The following is a 20,128-nucleotide window of genomic DNA, read 5'->3' as shown; positions in this document are numbered from 1 at the left end:
CTGGGCCGTAGAGACAACGGGAGCCCCGGGCCCTTTAAATAGCCCCTGGAGCCCCGCCGCTACTCCAGGGGTCTGGGGGCTATTTAAAGGGCCCAGGACCCCCCTGCTTCTACTGCCCCAGCCCTTTAAATAGCCCCTGGAGCCCTGGGGTAGCGGCAGCGGGGCTCCAGCAGCTATTTAAAGGGCTCAGGGCAGTAGAGGCAGCAGGAGCTCGGCCCTTTAAATAACCCCTGGAGCCTCACTGGGCTATGCCAGGGCTCCAGCAGCAGGGCTCTGGCAGCAATTTAAAGGGCCTGGGGCTCCAGCCGCTGCTGGGAGCCCCAGGCCCTTTAAATTGTTGCCTGGGGAAGCCGGGCTGCCCCAGTATGGTGCACCAGCTCTTGCCGGTATGCCATACCGGGGCATACCGGCTAACTTTCACCTCTGCACTGGGGACTCCTTTGAGGAAAATTCTTTACAGAAAGAATTGACTCCGTTTTAAACAAAGTGGAGCCAGATTGCTGGCACAGAAAATTGGGAAGATTTGGGGGATTATTTAAACTAGGTGGTAAGGGAAAGACTGACGGGTTCTGAGAAACATTTAGGTTAGACAAAGACATCTGCTAGTGATGTCAGTAACACAAGAAACTATGCATCTAGCAGTAGAGGAAAGAATTACAACAGCACTGCAGGAAGCAGAAGTTGAAGTCATTGAGGTACAATCCAAAATGATAACGGTGCCGATAAGCATGTTATATTAAGAAAGTACACCCAGGAATAAAGTCTACACATGTCTATGTGCTAGTACAAAAAGATTAAAGGCAAAAATAGCTGAGCTTGAATTCCCAGCAATAGAAAAGGATCTCATTAGAACAGATATTTCAAGGGTGAAGTAAGGCAATCCAGTTCCTTATGCATAGTGTGACATAAGGCCCCATGTGACTCTGCCCCTGTGGCCCCACCCCTGCACTGTGACCCCACTCCCACAGGCAATATACATTGGAAAGAAACATATGTATGACTCATACACCTTACAGGGTTCTAAATTAACTGTATCAACTCAGGAAAGGGCAAAATTGTACATGACTGAATGAAGATGTCTGCTCAATGTGCAGCTGCAGTCTGGAAAGCAAACAAGAAGGTACGATGTATAAGGCACAGGATGGAAAATAACATGGTAAATATTATATTACCATTATATATATCAATAATACTGTCTCATCTAGAGTATTATATGCTCCAACCCCCCAAAAGAATATTGTAAACGATTAGGGGCATAGAAAAGTTCTTGTAGGAAGAAAGGAGAAAAATAAGCAGGGACACGATAAAAGTTTATAAAATACTGAATGGGATAGCAAAGGTAGATTGGAACCTTCTGTTCTCTGTGTCTCACAATACAAAAACAAATGGGCAGTCAATTAAATTAAAAGGTGGCAAATTCAAAACTGATAGGAAATAATTTTTCCAGACAACGTATAATTAGTGTTGAACTCACTACTACAAAATGTCATTGAGGCCAAACATTTGGCAAGATTCAAGGGATTGGACATTTATATAAATAACAAGAATGTCTAGCGCTGCTGTAGTTAATGCCAATAAACTATGGAAGGGATATTAAGCCTCATGTTTCAAGGTTTAAACCAATCGCTACCAGTTAGAAATTAGGAGGAGACAATGTTGGGGCAGATAAAACAAGTATTTTTCAGTCTAGATGATTTATTTCAGATTAAGAAAAACAACAAACTACAGAGTCTCCATGTGAGAGAGAGAGAGTGACTACAGTGAGTGTCTCTGTATCTGTACTGAAATCCAAAATGGCAGCTGTTGTAAAGCTTTCCCCCATCGGCAGGCAGGGTGCCCCCCCCCCACACAACACACACACACACACACACACACACACACACACACACACAGAATGATAGCATCTCCTCCCAGTTACATAGCTTTATAAAGAACAAATTGGTTTGGGAAGGAAACGATTCAGAACTGACATGATAGAGGTATATATTATTTACCCTCTCTCATAAGGCAAGAAAAAAAGGCCATCCAATGAAAGGAAAAGGTAATACATTTACAACTGATAAGAGGAAATATATATTTTATGTCATGCATGATCAAACTGTGGGACTCACTGTTGGAGTTTACTGAGGCCAAGAAGTGGCATTCAAATAAATTAGACACAAACAGGAATAATAAGATTATCTGCAATTATATTAGCTTGCTAAAGTAAACAACACTCATGCTTCAGGACATAAGCCAACCACTAGCCTTTAATGCATGGGGCTAGGAAGAACATTTCCCCCATAGGCATGTTAATGTATTATTTTTAATCATATGGGTTTTACACCTTCCGCTGAAGCATTTGATTTTGGCCCCTGTCAAGAGACAGGATACTGAATCAGATGGCCCTTTGGTTTGAGTGGTTCTATGTTCCTTTTGTTTCAAGGTCTCCCTTCCTACTCTACAGGGGTGGTCCCCTCCATGTTGGGAACAAATCTTTGCCAAGTTATTACATAGTTATTTATTTTTCAAATGGCTTTGTACAGCAGATGTTCCCATGTGAGCATTAGCTTTTCTTTTACTGACTTTTGCTGTGAAAATTGAACACTGAACCTAACCCAGATCCCATTGAAGTCAACGGCAAAACTCCCACCGAGTTCACCAAGATCAGGATTTGGCTCACTGACTTACATTCTGTTCAACTGCTGTCCCAGAATGAAACTAGCAAGCAGTAGACATCAGGGGTGCTGGAACAATTTATATAGTGGGGGTGCTGAGAGCCATTGAACCAAATTGTAAACGCTGTATATCAGGGAAACCACTTCAAGCCAGGGGGTGCGGCAGCACCTCCAGCACTCCTACTTCCAACACCTATTGTAGACACAGATGTTAACATTACTTATGCTACTTTTCAGTCTGTTTAACATGAGAGGTCACAGGTGTGACTCTTGCTTTTGTCTTCCTCATGGATGAAAACCCTTGTAGATATTTTATCCTGGTGCTGAACAAACCTTTAAAGATTCAGTAGCTCAGTTCAGATAAACACTCTAAAATTCAGAGGCCTAGCTGAAGCTTATCTAAAATAGCTAAACTGCTGCAAAATTGGACTGGAAATCCGGTGACAATTTGCTTTCATGGGATTTTCAGTACTGATTGGTTTGGTTGGTCCAGAAATAATAATACATGGCACTTACATAGCACTTTTCACCCACAGATCTCAAAGCACTTTGCAATGGAGGGGAAATTTTATCATTCCTGTTCTATACACAGGGCAACTGAGGCCCAAAGACTGTAAGTGATGTGTGACAGTGGACAAAACAAATCAGTGTCAGAACCAGAACTCAAGTCTAGTCACTGGCCCACTGCTCCCACCACACTGAAGAAATAGTCTGCTTTTTGGTCTCTTTCAACACTTTTCTTTCCATTTCCATCTTGAAAAAAGAAGTTCAGAGGCTGCAAAAAAAAAAAAATGTTTTTTTTCAAATATTAACCAAATGTTTCTGAACTTCTTCAAGGTCATCAGTTCTAATTTAGCTAGAAATATGAAGGAAGGTCAGAGTATGTTATTGTTTTATATGAATGCATTAACTCGTAGAAGTACCTTCTTTTCAGGCATTTTCATCCCTATTTTCTTCAGAGACCCTGTATTTTTGTCATGCTGTTATTAGACTTTTCCTTTCTCTGAGGCTATCTGCCACAATATGTCAAAACAGCCTTTGCCTCTGCAGCCCAAATGGCAGTCAAAGCTAGTGATGGATAACTCTCCACAAGCCTGGAGATCGGAATCAGTTCAGATATGCTTTCGAAAGATTTTGGGGTTTTAGCAAAAGATTCTATGGCTTTCTTGTGTGACGTTTCTCATACTTCAGATCATATTTAGAAGTGTCACCTGAACAAACTTTTGTTTCCAATCCCCATTGGAACACCAAATTGGAAAGGCACATGAAAATTAAAGTTGGGGGTGTGCAGGCCTATTCAGACATTTAAAGAAATGTTTGGTTCAGGTTCATTTTGCAAAGTGTGCAAGGTTTTGGCATGATGGGTGTTCTTGTTTTTTCTAAACCAATTCACCTGCCCCCTCTCCAAATGATTGCAGCTTATCATCTACCATCATCTTATCATCATGTTGTTTTGAGATTTTTTTTTCTCATTTCTTGTTCTGTGTGAACCATCCCAAAGCGCTCATTCCTGAAACCCTTGATTGTGTGGGTAATCTTTATTCACACTAATATATCCCATTGACTTCAATAGGATGTGTGGGAGTAAGGATTACAGGACCAAACTATACATCTGTTCAGTTACTCTGGCCAAGATCCAGTGCAGAAACCTGTGCATTTGTCTGGCAATGACAAGAAGCAGGAGTGAATTTCTCAATTATAGTGTCAGAAATAAAACAATTTTGGGTGGTTCACCAAGAGATTAAGTGGCTCAAGTGGAATTATGGCTCTTTTCAATGAGACCAGGAAGCCTGCTGTTACATCCTTAAAATATACTCAATGATTTGTAACTAACCAACAGATCCGTTTGACATGAAATGATTTATAACCAAGCAACAGGTTTGTTTAGTTACCAGAGAGTTTCAGGGCCTGGTAGCTCTTTCTTTTTTTCTTTTTTAAAGAAACATTTTTAACTATAAAAAAGGTAAAGAGATTTTTTTTTTTATAAAACCTTTTTACAGTTTATTTCCTATCATTAATTGTTAAAATATAAAAAATGATGATCTGACTAAATGAAGCAGGATGTTAAATGGTGAATTTTGTCTGTGTAAACAAATAAATAATTATTTACAATCTTTGGCAAAACAAAGTGAAGTTTCATTGATCTCATTCTCTCCCTCCTTTTTTCTCTCACATGCACACACACCCTTGCAAAGAAAAAAAGAAAAAGAAAATCTTCATAAATAATTTACATAGAATAGGAAAATTATGGTACAATCTAAATATTAACATCTTCATCCCCACACTGATGTCATGCTTTCACAAAACCAAACCAAAAAACCCTACACGTCCATCACAATCATTACATTTAATGAAATCTCCCCACTTTCTCATTGGGACTTGGGGATACAATTTGAAACAACAAAAGTATGAATTGCAACAAACTCAAAAAACCTCATAAGGAGGATTTAAAAAAAAAAAAAAAAAGGGTTTGTTAATATAAAGAGACTGTAAAATGTGCAATAAAGCCCCAAACTGTGAATTCTTTCTAATGAATATAGCAGTAAAATCTATTTAAAAGGAAAAAATGAGCTGAGTCAACATTTGGCTCACCATGCCCTATGATAAGGCAAGAGATACTGTATTCCCTTAGTAAACCTCATCTGTGATTAAAATTACACCAGCAAGAGGTTTTTTTTGTGAACAAAGCTCATACATCTTAAACAAAACAAAAAAGTGTTAAATACTTGCATACTATTGTATAACTGAATAACTGTTGTATCTGGTTAGAATAAACACTGGTATCCCTTCAGCATTATTTAAAAAATAAAACAGTTCTATATACAGCAGACATAGGTAACAATACAAAATACTAAAATTAGGATAACCGTATATATATATTAAGGTTCCATTTATAAATTCCTCATTATTATTTATTTAATCATGTGCTACTTTAGAGCATGCTGGATTGTAATGACATAAAACCGCATGTTTAAACAAGGGTGTACATTGCTTCAATGATATCTTCATGTTGTGATATGCTTTTTTAACAGATTGTTCTAGCATTATTTGTTAATAATGCATTACTAATGCACTGTATGACAGGCTTTAAAAATAAATTATCAGAGAAGGTAGCAGTATGTGTAATCATGATAAATATTAACAAAATATTTATAACTGGAACCTTAATTTCCGAATTTCCAAATTAGGTAATGGTAGCGTGGCTACCTTTTCATAATCCTAGATCAGGATTCAGGATGTCAAAGTGCTTTTTGCAGCAGAGATGGAAAAGTGGTTCAGGTTCAACTTGTTCCAGATGGTCATGAAATATGTTTAGCAAGAGGGAATGCAAAAAAAGATGTACACTGGCCAACTGGAAACCATTTTATAAAAGCCACAGAGGATGGCCTTATGTGCTTAACTGAATTGCTATGCTTTCTTATGTTGAAGTTTAAGAGCTGGTTCAATTGTATTTGTCCTGATTTAAGTCCATACAAATAACATGCATTGTTATTTCTAGTTAGACATTATTTGAAACTAAAAATCTGAAGTTTCAGCAACTTCTAATCTTAAAAGGTATTTTTGAAGAGTTAGTAAAAGCATCCTTATCAGCTGAAAGATCTTTTTGCATCAAGCCATCTTCATATTATGTGGCCTTCACTTTATTCTCCAATGGCTTCTTCATTATTAGGCTAGATATTGTTGGTGTGGTCCCTTTGTTATTTTACTGAAATTAGGCTCAGAGGTTTTGTGTTACTGAGGTCCAGCCCTGATCGGAGCAAGGGAAGTGTCAACCCTACGCATAAAAAAGTGGTTTTAACACTTTTTTCCCCACTTAGTTTAAGACAATGGATGATATGCATCCCCTTTTTCTCCATATATATATAAATACATTAAGTAATTACACTTTATATGTAAACGTCATTCCTTTGTAAAAAAACAAACAAACAAGTCTTGCTAAGTTTTCACTCTACAAAAATGTTCTAATGTATCAATCTGCTTTTGCTTCAGTGGTGGGTTGGACGCTCACATTTAGGTCCCATTAGTCTTAGTTTTCAGAAGGCACTTGAGCGCAGGATTGGCTAAGCCACTCTTGGCAGCAGGGAGGTACAAGTTTAGTTGAACAGAAGGCCGGAGGAGGAGGAGGTACACAGAAAGAGAAGTTGGGAGTACCAGGATGTACTGAGGTGTCTAGGTTGCACAGCATCTACAGTACTTTGCTGGTAATGTAGCAACCATAGCTCAGAAATCTAAAGTAAAAGAGAAACAGATATTAATTGGTGCAGAGGCATATTTGGTTTGGAATACAGTAAAAATGGAACAAGAGCTCAAATGTGCTATAGTAAAAGGGAAGCAGCCTGCGTAATACAAAGATTACTTTTCCTGTTCTGAGTTCATTTTCTTTTTAATAGTACTATATTTTCACATTTATAACATTGTGGATGGTTTCATTATATTTTTTTAAATGGAGACTGCATGAATCACCATATTTGGAGGTTTTTAAGAATAGGTTAGGCAAAAACCTGTGAGGAATGATCTAGTTATTACTTAGTCCTGCCTTGAGTCCAGAGGACTGGACAAGATGACCTATTGAGGTCCTTTCCAGTCCTACACTTCTATAAAATGGGAATTGAAAATATCCACTGAATCCTTAATGCCTCCTTAAAGAAGGGCTATCCATAAGTCTGCAAGTGCATGAGTAACCCACTACTGAATACATGTTACAAGTCCTGCTCTGATCAATAGAGGATATGAGTTGTTACATCTGCCAGCTAGGTAACATTGGCTCTTTAGCTCAAGCTATAGCAGTTCACACTTTTAGCTCTAGAGATTCCCTGCTTCACTCCCAGTGTGTCGGGCATGAAGGTGACCATCACACATGCAACACACACTAATGCGCTGGATATACACACACACAGTTCCAAACACATATCTCCCTCAGATAATTCCATCTTCTTTTTCCAGGCAGATTGTATTAAACATGTGTTTGTGGTTATTCAGATTTACATTAAGACTAGTTGGATCCAAGCTATTTTAATGAATCAGTGTCTAAATTATGCTGTGGTCCCTTATGGCTTTGGAACATGCCTTCTGGCTGAAATTTATCAGGATTATTGCTGTATGTTATACAGTCATGCCCTCATTCAGGAAAGCAGTTAAGCACATGCTTAAGTCCACTTGTTTCAGGACAGCATGTTGATCAACTCCGAATAAACTCCCTCTTGTTTCATTCATAGTTAAGAATTGATTGAGTTATTTCAGAATGATTGACAGATTAAGGATTCCATTCAACAACTGGAAGATACTTTCTATTTCTATCTTTTCTCCCTAGTGCAGTGGTTTTCAACCTTTTTTTCTGGCGACCCAGTTGAAGAAAATTGTTGATGCCCATGACGCAATGGAGCTGGGGATGAGGGGTTTGGGGTGTGGGAGGAGCACAGAGCTGCGGTAGAGGGTTGGGGTGTGGGGGTGAGGGCTGTGGGGTGGGGCTGGAAATGAGGGGTTCAGGGTGTGGGAGGTGGATCTGGGCTGGGGCAAGGGATTGGAATGCAGGAGGAGGTCAGGGCTCTGGTCTGGCGGTGCAGGCTCTGGGGTGGGGCTGGGGATGAGGGGTTTGGGATGCAGGGGGGCTCAGGACTGTAGCAGGGGGTTGAGGTGTGGGAGGGGGTCAGGGCTCTGGGCTGGGGGTACAGGCTCTGGGGTGGGGCCAGAGATGAAGAGCTTGGGGTGCAGGAAGGGGCTCCAAGTTTGTGGGGGCTCAGGGCTGGGGCAGGGGATTGGGGCATGGGCTTATCTTGGGCGGCTCCCAGTCAGCGGTGCAAGAGGGGTGCAGAGGCAGGCTTCCTGCCTGTCCTGGCATTGGGACCTTGTTGCACCCCAGAAGTAGCCAGCAGCAGGTCCGGCTCCTAAGCAGAGGCATGCAAGCAGTTCTGCGCAGCTCTCACCCGCAGTCACCGCCCCCTCAGCTCCCATTGGCCGGTTCTCAGACCTGCTGCTCGCCACTTCCGGGGTGCAGCGCAGTATCAGAACAGGTAGGGACTAGCTTGCCTTAGCCGGGCAGCACAACTGATGGGACTTCTAATGGCCCGGTCAGTGGTGCTGACCAGAGCCGCCACAACCCAGTGCCTTACATTCTGCATCCCACTTCTGGGTCGTGACCCACAGTTTGAAACCACTGCCCTCGTGTTTAGCTGGGAGATTGAAGTAATCGTGGCATAAATAAAACTTTCATAATTGCCTAGTTCACTGAAAAACTAACCTCTGCATTCATATTTGAGGTCGGAGAAGTAGACCATTTCTTGAGAGAAGACAAAAAGACCTAATCGTCCACCAGCATAGGTCGTATCATAGATTGGTCCAGAGTCTACCATGACCTGTTTTCCTTCATATACTAAAACTCTGTAAAGAAAGACATGTTTTAGATTAGTATAGTGAATCAACAGAACATTCCAAGGTTGAAACATGTAATAGCAGCTGTCAGGTGATGATATGATGTTGAATTCTAACACTAGGTGCCATGTAGTACAAGTTTATTACATGGGTCATTCCTCTGTTATACCTCCCCGAGTCTGTCTGGTAGTCATAGCCCATTTATTGGAAGCCCTGGCGCTGTTCCATGAGTAATTTTATGAACATCATCTGCAAAGAATTTCCAAAATCCTTGTGTTATTACAGCTAAGTCTTCTGGAGTGTCAAGAAGTAGTGTCATGTTCTTAATGTTGAATAGCCACATGCCTCTTTATGCTTAGAGGTTAGCTTGAGAAATATACACATAATTTAATTGACTCACAGTAAGTCTGTTACCTCCTCACAAATAAATACATTTTAATGACTATTCAAAAACCTAGTTAATTTTTCTTTCTATTAGAATTCTCAGTAGGATGAAGGAGCTTCAGGTACAAGGACCATAGGACCTGCCACATTAGATTAGGGCAATGGGCCCACTAGAGCAGTATCCTGACAGTGGCCAGTACCAGCTGCTTCAGAGGAAAGTGCAAGAAACACCATAGTGAGTGCACAACTGTGAAATAACCTGCCCATAACAGGAGTATCTTTTTATCCTCTGTCAATTAATCGCTGGCCTATGCTCTAAAGCAGGATGGCTTATATTACATAGATAAACTGTCTTTTATTCTTTCTAATGTAATGGATGACCCATGTGGTCCCCAAATCCTTTCTACTCCCCACATCATGCAACAGAACAAAACTGTATTAGTCCTGATGAGTCCTGGGCTATTCAGGTCTAAAGAGGCAAGAGATAATTTCCCCAATAAAAATGTAATATACAGTTACAGTATTTACTGCAGGTTAAAAATTATCTGCACTGTCAATCCTCATTTTTAAAAGGCATAAGATAACCAATTAGGGTTAGGAAAAGATATCCTTCATAACTAATACATAGCAGTGCATTTTTGTGTGCATTACAGAGGTGTTTACACATGTTTCTGGAGTACCTGGTGTAAGCCACTGTCAGAGACAGAATGCTGAACTAGATAGGGAAAAAAATGTCAAGTTTTAATCTTACTTTGAGTATTGTTTTGGAATTTCTCTTTCTTGGCTACTTTACAAAACAGTTATTTAGTAAGAATTCAATATCTTTTTATTTAATAATATTTAGTTTATGTAAATACTGAACAGTCCTAATGAAATTGAACACATCTGATGTGTGTGTGTGAGGAGAGAGAGAAGTTATTTAAAATCTAATAAAATGTTCCAAAAATAGAGAAACAGTCTGCCATGAATGAATCATCAGCACTGGAATTAACAAACAAACCATTAAAAGCCACTACTTCATTAGAAACGACAGCTATATTATTAGGAAATTTGTAGGCATTGAAATACCGCTTACTTTATTAATCCTGTTTTAGGCCTGTGAATCAACTGCCACCTATAGGCAGTATAATCTTTCCAGCCAACATTCTTGGGGTCATGCCACAAGGTACGTACCTACAGTAGGAATACAAATGCTTCATTAGAAACAGTTTGTACTTTAAGTCTCTCCCTCCAAGGCATTTTATTTATTACTCAAAGCATTTTTTGGCTCTTTACTTCACCCTCTAATTTTTTAGTATCCTTTTTAAAATATGGGCACTAGAACCTGATGCAGCATTCCAGAACAGGTCTCACCAATGCTGCATACAGATGTAACCTCCCTCCTCCTATTCACTATTTCCCTGTTTATACATCCAAGGAGCACATGAGCTCTTTTTGTCACAGCATCACACTAAGAGCTCATGTTCAGTTGCTTATCCACTCTGAGCCCTAGATCCTTTTCAGAATCACTGCTTTCCAGAATATAGTTGCCATTCTGTAAGTATGGCCTACATTTCTTTTTTGAATGGGCCCAGCTTATCAAGCGATCCAGATCACGCTATATGACTGGCATGTCTTCATCATTATTTACCACTCTGGTAAGCTTTGTGTCATCCAAAAATTTTATCAGCAGTAATTTTATATTTATTTCCAGACCACTTGATGAAAATGTTGATAATTGATGAAAAAGTGCAAGGAAAGTAAAGGGGAGTGGAGACCTGGGAATATATTTTGTCTTTGAGTTCTGTACATGTTCAGATATACACACACACACACAACGTTCACTCTACAGAACTGATCCTGCTACACATACCTATGTGAGTAGCTACATTGAAAGAAATGGGACTAATCAGCTGAGTAAGCGCTACTGCAAGACTGGCCCAATATTTATTGTATATTGTTTCAAATCTCTGGCACAATAAAACTCTCCAGGAAGGCCCAGAGCCTGGAATGAACTGTATGCAGTTGGATCCCTGTGCTTGTGTGGTGCCCCACTGACTTCAATGGGCTTCCGTAGGGTCACAAGGGCCACCGTGTGAAGCTATTACAAGATTTGGGAGTTTGCGGCAAACGTTCTGAACACAGCCACGTTCAGAAATATAAACATCAAATATATGTGATGCCCCAAAGGTGGGTGTTTAAACACCCATCTGAAGAGAATAAAGCCCATTGTAACACCAATACTATCTCCAAGCTGGAAGAATTACCTGTACACCTTGTCCTTTGATTTTGCAGGTTCTTTTTAACTACTTTGTACATTCTCTTTTATCTATGTACATTTTGCATTACTTTGTAAATAGTACAAATAAATAACAACAAAAGCATCTAAAAAGACTGGCAATTTTATCCAAAAATTAAAATAACATTGAAAAGTCGTTTACTATTTTCCTTACTCTTATTGGCATACTGAGCCTCAGTGCCCTTTTTTAATTGGTAACCGGTTTTTGTGTCAGCCCCCTTTTTACAATATTGTTAACCCCTCAGTGGTATGAAGATTTGATTCTCTTACCTGTCCAGGTGTGTTTCCAGTGTGCCAGAGAGCATTTCTCAAGTGCTCACCAGTGCCAGTCGTGGAGTTCACTACTTTGAGTGATACCCCTGAATAACCATAAGCCCTGGTGGGCTTGTCCTCCCAGTAGGTCTGTGTGACTTGCTTCCACATCAGAACATAAAATCGACTGCTGGACTGATAACCAAACACAAACCCGGCATAATCGTCATCACGGTCTGTGTTAACATAGAATGTGCCACTGAAGTCAACAGAGGTGAACTCATCGAAACCTGGTAGAGGATTAAATGTGCAAGATATTCAGTTCCTCCATGTGGTGCAAATTCAGAATGTTTGAAAGCAGACTGTAATACCACTTCTGTCGCTTTGGGCTTTCTAGGTTTTTTATTGGGGGGGGGAAGGGGTTGAGAGAGAGAGAATGAAGTCATATGTACTGTTTATATAGTACTTATATATCTGTTCTGTCTCATTCCTTAAACCAGGATGAGGATAAGATGATGATATCCTCTCTTTTTACCTTTGTTTCTGTGTAGTCTTTGCATTTTTCTGTCCCTTTCCCTCTTGTAATACTGCTGTTACAGAAACAACATGACTTGATAGCCCTTTTAAAGAAAAAACTAAGATTTATAGTGTCTTACATTAAGATCCCTTACAATACCAATTGGGAGCAAGGAGGAGGCATTTGGCAGGAAGAACAACAAATGTGATGTATGTTTGCAAGCCTTCCTCAGTCCTGATTTATTCAGATCAGTGAAACAACTATGTTCCCTCTTACCTATCAGAATTAACTCTATAAAAATGCATGTGGGTAGGTCTAACATACAGCGGCTGACATTACAAAATGAAATGGAATCAAGTAGTTCAATAGGCTTTTTTCTCATATACAACCTCAATACAGAATGCTTTTTCTTCATTAGTTGAGCAGAGAGTTGTGCCAACAGCAATAGGAAAAAACTCTGACAAGTATATACACACAGGCACTCTCAGACACTCAGGAGATATATTCCCATTTGAGTAAATGAACAAATCCATGCTATGTTGGGCTTCTATATGAAAAGAGAAACAAGACTATGCAGTTGTTTGATGTGCTACCCAAAGTATAATAGAAGTGGGGTCTAGCAGCTTGAACACTCAGGTCGCTATGAAAAATTCAGAGTCCTAATCCCAGCTCTGACAGTGACTCTGTGTATTTTAAACCGTCTGTCTCATTTCCCCCATCTGTAAAATGGGAATAATTTCTTGAAGAAAGTGTTGTAGTTAAAGTAAAGTACTTTGAAGATAAACAGAACTATCTCTGTCCTAAGGTCTGGGGCTGTGTATTATTCTGTATGTGTTTCAGCCAGCACTGTTCCAAAGAATCCAGATAATTCTTTTCTCTTTTGATACTCACCTACTGCTATGCCAGGATCAGAGTTGGCAGTCTGCACCAGTTCTTTGCCCTGATGGCGAATAACCCAGTTGGGGTCAATTTGAGCTGTTCCCTTTGGATCCAGGGGGACCATCTGGAACTTTCTGAAGTCAGTTTCACTGATGTCAATATTTTCAGGGCACACGTCATAAATATCTGGGACACTGTCATTGTCAAAATCGTCTTTGCAGATATCACCTCTGCCATCACCTACAAGCAGAACACATATACAGGCAAAAATTGTTAGCATTTTGTACCTCTCTCCTTCTCTATTTATATAAGTCAACAGCTGTTCACATAGGAATTACTACACTGGAAGAGACCAGTAGTCTATGTAGTGTACCATCCTGCCACCAACAAGGACTTATATCAGAGGCAGATGTAAAATATCTTTAGTGCACTTGATCACCATTGTATTCTTCAAGCACGGGCTTTCTGACAGAAAGAAGGAGAATGAACCTTAGGAACCTCAAAGACTTTCTGCAGTTCAGCTTGGTGGGAAAATGGTTCCACATTCCACTGTCTGACAGCCAAGTAGAACTCCAAATTCTGACCAGCTGTGCACTCCCGCACTTGTTTATCTTAACACTTAAGATAAAAACTATGCATTTCCAACTTTATCCCCTTTGCCAATATCAAAGAAGCAATTCTTGAATCCATACAAGAATTTTAATTATTCAATGCATATGTTGCTGAAGTTCCCAGTGGTCCTGACTGCTGACAGAGTTGATTTTGTTTCAAAAGATATTGAAAGCATTTGTCCAACCAGCCATGTCATCCACAAACTCTATCCAGGTTTGCAACAGAGATTGGCAGGTTTCAGAGTAGCAGCCGTGTTAGTCTGTATCCGCAAAAAGAACAGGAGTACTTGTGGCACCTTACAGACTAACACATTTATTAGAGCATAAGCTTTCGTAGGCCACAGCATCTGAAGTGGGCTGTAGCCCACGAAAGCTTATGCTCTAATAAATTTGTTAGTCTCTAAGGTGCCACAAGTACTCCTGTTTTTTTTAGAGATTGGCAGGGCACAGAGTTATGTAAGTCATTCCCTCTTTATCCTAGCCATGTCCCCCTTATACCAGGATACTGGGAGTAGAGGAGGTGTGGGAACTGCTATCACTGTTCTATATCACCCAAGAATTTCCAAAGTAACCAGAGCAGCAATCGAGAACTGGTCCACTGTAAATGTATCGTCACTATGAACATATGAACTAAATTTTGCTTTCAGTTACACCAGCATCAATGTGGAATAACTCCAGCAATTTCATTTACACTTGTGTAACTAAGAAATTACTCATATTTATTTATTTTGTGGATCATTACTGATAAATATATCAAACGTATATAGCAGTTTTTAATCCTAAAGGATCACAAAATAGTTTATATATTATATATATATTGGTAACAGTTCATTAACCACTGAACTGCAACCATCTATGTGGTAGACCATTACAGCTGTTTAACAGTGACCAGGACTACAGCGCAACAATTCAGGACAAGAAATGAAGGAAAATACTGCATCCATTTATGTAACTGTCTAATGTACATGATCAACACATACCTAAAGTATTTCCTCTGTGAAACAATTTTTAGTAGAGTTGGTTGAAAAATGGCAAATATTTTCCATGTATATTTACAAATAAATGAATATTTCTCATTTTTAAATGTTATGGAATATTTTGGTTCTTTCAATAAAAAACTGAAGTTGAATACCAAAATTGTCGGTTGTGTTGGTTTTCAAAAACCAAAATAGTTTTTTTAATTAAAAAAAATTCTAGTTTAATATTTCATCAAAAAATTAACATTTGAAAAGGAAAGAAAAATTGTCCCAGAAAATTTGTTTTTTTTTAAAAAACAGTCAATTATTTAATCAAAACTATATTATATGTTTGACCAGTTCTAGTTTGATGCCCTTTAATACATTAATACAATGTTCCAAGTTCAGACATGACATAAACAGGAGAAACTTCACTGAGGTCAGTGATCTCAGGCCTGTTACCTCAGGGCTCAATTTGGTCTGAAATGTCTTATTTCTTTTATCCATGGAAAAAAATATCCTTCGCATTCTATACATGCACCAGTTCTTCATGTACTTAGAACTGAATCAAACCCACGCTACTTGGTTCTTACCATCAGAGTCCTTTTGGTCAGGGTTGAACATGAGCCGACAATTGTCCCTGTCATCAGGAACACCATCATTGTCATCGTCAGAATCACATGCATCCCCTTTGCCATCCTTATCATGGTCAGCCTGGTTAGAATTGGGGATGTAGGGGCAGTTATCTTGGTTGTTCTGGTGGCCATCTTCATCTATGTCCTCATTGTTGTCACACTGGTCACCAACCAGGTCATTATCTATGTCAGTCTACAGGAAAAAAACAGGCAACAACATTGGCATCTTGATTGTTACAAAGCACAGAATTGAGATGACATGTTTTCTTATTCTCTACATTTCTCTTTCAGTAACTTCCTGAAGAGCTCCTATATTGTGGTGACAAATTTCTATGAAGTAGAAATGTAATAAAATTTCAATTTTTTTCACTCTAATATGAAGAATGTCAATGAAGATCTTACCAAAACTTGGGCAAACATTTTCCTACATGGCTCTTAGTTTAAGTTTGTTGGTTGGAACCTACTGGTCTTAATTCACAGGTCTGATACATCCCCTTTACACTGCTGTACCTTGGTCAGATCTAGCCCACAGGAAATAACCCTGATGCAAAGGAGTTCTCTGTGCATCATAGGGTATGTCTACACTGCAATTAAAAACCCATGACTAGCCCATGCCATGCTGACTCAGGCTTGCAGGGCTTGGGTTAAGGGGCTGTTTAACTGCAGTGTAGATGTTTGGGTTCAGGCTGGAGTCCGGGTTCAAGAACCCTCACAGGGCATGGGCCAGCTGAGGAGTTTTAACTGTAGTGTAGACATACCCATAGAGTCTTCACTGCCTGCATCATAAGGGTCATGCCAGGGGTGTGGTCAGGATAGGAGGTTTGCCTGGAGTGCCACTGCATTCTGACAATTTTTGTTGCCATGTGGACTCTTGGAGCCATGGAGAGCCAAGTGAAGTTCAAAGCAGACCTAAGGTTTCTCTAACTTGCAGTGGGAGCCAAATTGTTCTCCAAATGGCACAGGAATACAGGGAGTGCAAAGGTGGGGTTAACGACATCTTTGCCCCAAACCCCTCAGGCTCTGCACGGAGCGGCACTTGGCCAGACCTGAAAATCAGACCTGTTGTTTTTCACATATAAGGAAGTTTAATGCCTACATTGAAGAGGAGGGTTTTTTCATATATATAAAATGTTAAAGGTCCAAAAGAAGGATGGACAATTCAGATCTAACTTTTCAGTCTTAAAGCCAGCTGTTTGGGGTTTGACTGCAACAGTTATAACAATTTAAAAATCTGGGATGGACACTAGAGTATTCATTAGATACATTGCAGGACAAAAATCAGATGTAATCATTTAATAAAACAAAGTGCAATATGATAAAATTCTTCCCTGGAACATAATTAGCATTGCAAGCACAAAATAGATGCATATATGATATCATGCATTTCAGCTGGCCCGATAGTCCCTCATGAGAGTGTGTTACCGCATATTATTGAAGTCTGTGCAAGCTGTGTAGTGCTCATATGAACTGTCTTGCCCAGACAAGGTTCTTAAGGTATGAGTGGCTGCTATTGGTCTCAATGAAGTTTAGTTATTATAAGCCCTGAGGTGAAGCTAAGTGCAATAACTTTGCATAATTATAAATTCCAAGGCATTCACCTGAACCAAGGCAATATTCAGTGTTAAATCATTGAAAACTTGCAAAACTATTTTGCATAACTTTTGCTTTCAGTTCATACCAGAACCTGCAATTTACCATGAATATCATAAAAGAGTTGTTCATATATTATGTTGCCGATCAGGGCAGTTTTCTTTTTATGTAAAGTGGGTGGATTGCAGGCAGAAGAGAATTGTCACTAAACAGAGTTTATCATTGCCATAATGGGCCTTTATGTTTTATGTGGAAATGAAAAATGGGCAAAATACGGCCTTTTCTTTTCCATGCATTGATATGTCTCTTCTGTGAAGGAAGGGGCACGATTCTCCTTCCACAGGTCTGAGTAACTGTCACTGAAATCAATCGCAGTTACTGATGTCCTGTGATAGGAGAAATGGGCCTCTCCAGTTCAGAAGTGAATTTAGTGCATTTTGCACTGGTGGCTTGTGGGATATCAAACTTTTAAAATTACATCATTCAAATTATTCTGTATCCTGTGATAATAGAAGAGCTTCCTGGCCTTTTACCCAATGAGTCTGTACTGTATCTCCCACACCCCCACAGAGCAATCAGCTAGCTAAAAATCATAAAGGAGGGCAAGATGGTCTAATGGGCAGGGCACTGGACTGAGAGTCAGGAGACCTGGACTCCATTTCTGGTTCTGTTGCTGATCTGAGTCCTTGGGCGAATTAATTAGCTTCTCTGTCACTCTTTCCCCTTCCACCTCTTATCTATTTAAGCGATACGTTCTCTGAGGCAGGGATTGCCCTTTACTATGTGTCTGTACAGTGCCTAGCTCAATGGGGTCCTGATCTTGGTAGAGGTCTCTGTGCTTGACTCCAATGCAAATCATCATAAAAATAATAATAATAATTTAGTTTAGTTCCTTAAACATTTTCTCTCTCTTTCTCTCCTACGCTGAGGTCAGCATTAATACAAGCAGTTAGAAGGTTGCTTTCAGATTTCCCACATCAAGAGCAAATCCTCCCACCCATCGCTCCTCACACAAATGGGCTTAGTGTTTACCTGATCGGGATTGTGCACCAATGGACAGTTATCACAATGATCACCTACTCCATCCCCATCTGTATCTCTCTGGTCAGTGTTGTAAACGTATGGACAGTTATCTCGTTCATTAAAAATGTCTGTGAGGGTAAAAAAATAATGTGACTGAAGCAGATAAGAAATCTAGCACAGCTGGTTCACATACAGTAAGATACCATTGCAGAGGTCAGGCCCCCACTTAAATTCCATTGAAGCCCTATTTTGAGGGTTTAAGTGGCTCTTAAGAGGTTCATAGCCCTATGCTGATCCTCTGTCAGAAGTGGTACGTTTTATTTGCCATTCCATTAAAGCTGCTTCAGTTTTATTGCACTACCACATCACAATAAGAAATGAAAGAGCCACTGAGGAATGGGTGTACAGTAGAACCTCAGAGTTACAAACCCCAGAGTTACAAACTGACCGGTCAACCACACACCTCATTTGGAATCAGAAGTACGCAATCAGGCAGCAGCAGAGACCAAAAAATAAAAAAGCAAATACAGTGTTGTACTCTGTTAAACATAAACTACTAAAAAAATAAAGGGAAAGTTAAAAAAAGATCTGACAGGTAAGGAAACTGTTTCTATGCTTGTTTCGTTTAAATTAAGATGATTAACAGTAGCATTTTTCTTCTGCATAGTAAAGTTTCAAAGTTGTAGTAAGTCAATGTTCAGCTGTAAACTTTTGAAAGAACAACTATGATGTTTTGTTCATATGAACAACTTCCATTCCTAATGTGTTCGTAATTCTGAGGTTCTACTGTAATTTCATACTGTGGGCTAAATCCTGCTTTCCTTACTAATGTAAAAACTCCCAGATATATTTCAATGGAAGTTTTGCTTATGTAAGGACTGCATGGGCTTTGAAGAATTTGGCCTTTTATATTTGTGAGCCTAAAGAAAATGTGTATTGCTAAAAAAGTAGAAAAAAAGTTTTTTCATTTTAAATTACTTGGATTTTCATTGCTTAGAGTTGGAACTACCTACCCAGAATTTTTGAGTAATACTCTGCAATAAATACTATATCACAATGGAATTCCTGAGGAATTCTATATAGCAATACATTGCATGACCGCATGCTTTAGTGCTAAATAAGCTCATCTTATTATAACATATATAAAATTAATTGTACAGTGTTGCCAAATATTCAGACACCCTTCCTTCTCATTTTGCAACAAATCGTCCTCTCCTTCCAAAATTATATCATGGTGACAAAAAAAAGTTAAGACAATGTTGGCACAAGTGCCAGAAGATGACATTAGGATCATCTCTTCAACTATATGGTTTCTGGAGCTTTATATAAACTTTGAAATACAGAGTCTCAGCCAAAGATACAGGGTTATGTTTTCCACTCATTGCACATGCAGAAGTCCCACGAGCTCTAGTAAGAATCTGATGTTGTGAGTGATGGGAGAACTTCAAAAGGTTCAGAGGTTCAGTTCAGATAAGTGTCCAAAAGTTGCATGATTACTGAAGCAAATCCAAGACCAGACTTTTTTCTACAATTTCTAACACTTCTGGGTTTCAACCATGTTAGAAATGCTTCAAGAACAAGCTTTCTAAAGATATTTCAATGTTTTTGCTTCCATTTCTGGCCAAAACCAAGACTAGAGAGGTGTGTACAAATAAGCAAAATAAAACTATCTTTTTCAAAACTCAGAGGATGTTTGAGTTTGGATTGGCTTGAGCTTTGTACGATTATCCAGGTCAATTCTGATTTTACCTGGCCCAGATTAATATCCTCTAGATAGAGCCTTAACCGATATCTTTGTTTCCCTCTAGTATCCAAACAGGAAACAAAAGTAGTATATGGCATCCTGATTATTTTGGAGTCAGGAAGAAATTCTTCTCCTCCTCTGAGGGGTATTTGCAAGGGCCTTAGAATGGGGTGGGGAAGTGTGATTTATCTAGAACATTGGGCATGGGTGATCTATTACATTCATGTGGGTAC

The 20,128-nt window shown here is 39.4% G+C and overlaps 1 protein-coding gene across 2 annotated transcripts in view; it reads right to left on the bottom strand.

Moving 5' to 3' along the window:
* Positions 1-5,111: 5,111 nt before the first annotated feature.
* THBS2 (thrombospondin 2) overlaps positions 5,112-20,128 on the bottom strand; it is a 45,910-nt gene continuing 30,893 nt past the window's right edge. For both annotated transcript variants that reach the window (XM_034765185.1, XM_034765186.1), the window contains 7 exons: positions 18,161-18,279; positions 15,497-15,731; positions 13,349-13,576; positions 11,959-12,230; positions 10,486-10,583; positions 8,896-9,035; positions 5,112-6,886 (listed from right to left, as the gene is read on the bottom strand). In XM_034765185.1, coding sequence (XP_034621076.1) covers positions 6,879-6,886; positions 8,896-9,035; positions 10,486-10,583; positions 11,959-12,230; positions 13,349-13,576; positions 15,497-15,731; positions 18,161-18,279 — 1,100 coding nt within the window. In that variant the 3' untranslated portion in view covers positions 5,112-6,878. The remainder of the gene's footprint in view (positions 6,887-8,895; positions 9,036-10,485; positions 10,584-11,958; positions 12,231-13,348; positions 13,577-15,496; positions 15,732-18,160; positions 18,280-20,128) is intronic.

The sequence above is a fragment of the Trachemys scripta genome, chromosome 3, assembly GCF_013100865.1.
Source record: "Trachemys scripta elegans isolate TJP31775 chromosome 3, CAS_Tse_1.0, whole genome shotgun sequence".
Classification (NCBI taxonomy): Eukaryota; Metazoa; Chordata; order Testudines; family Emydidae; genus Trachemys; species Trachemys scripta.
The sequence above is the reverse complement of the archived record's forward strand: the minus strand, read 5'-3'. Positions and strand labels throughout refer to the sequence as shown.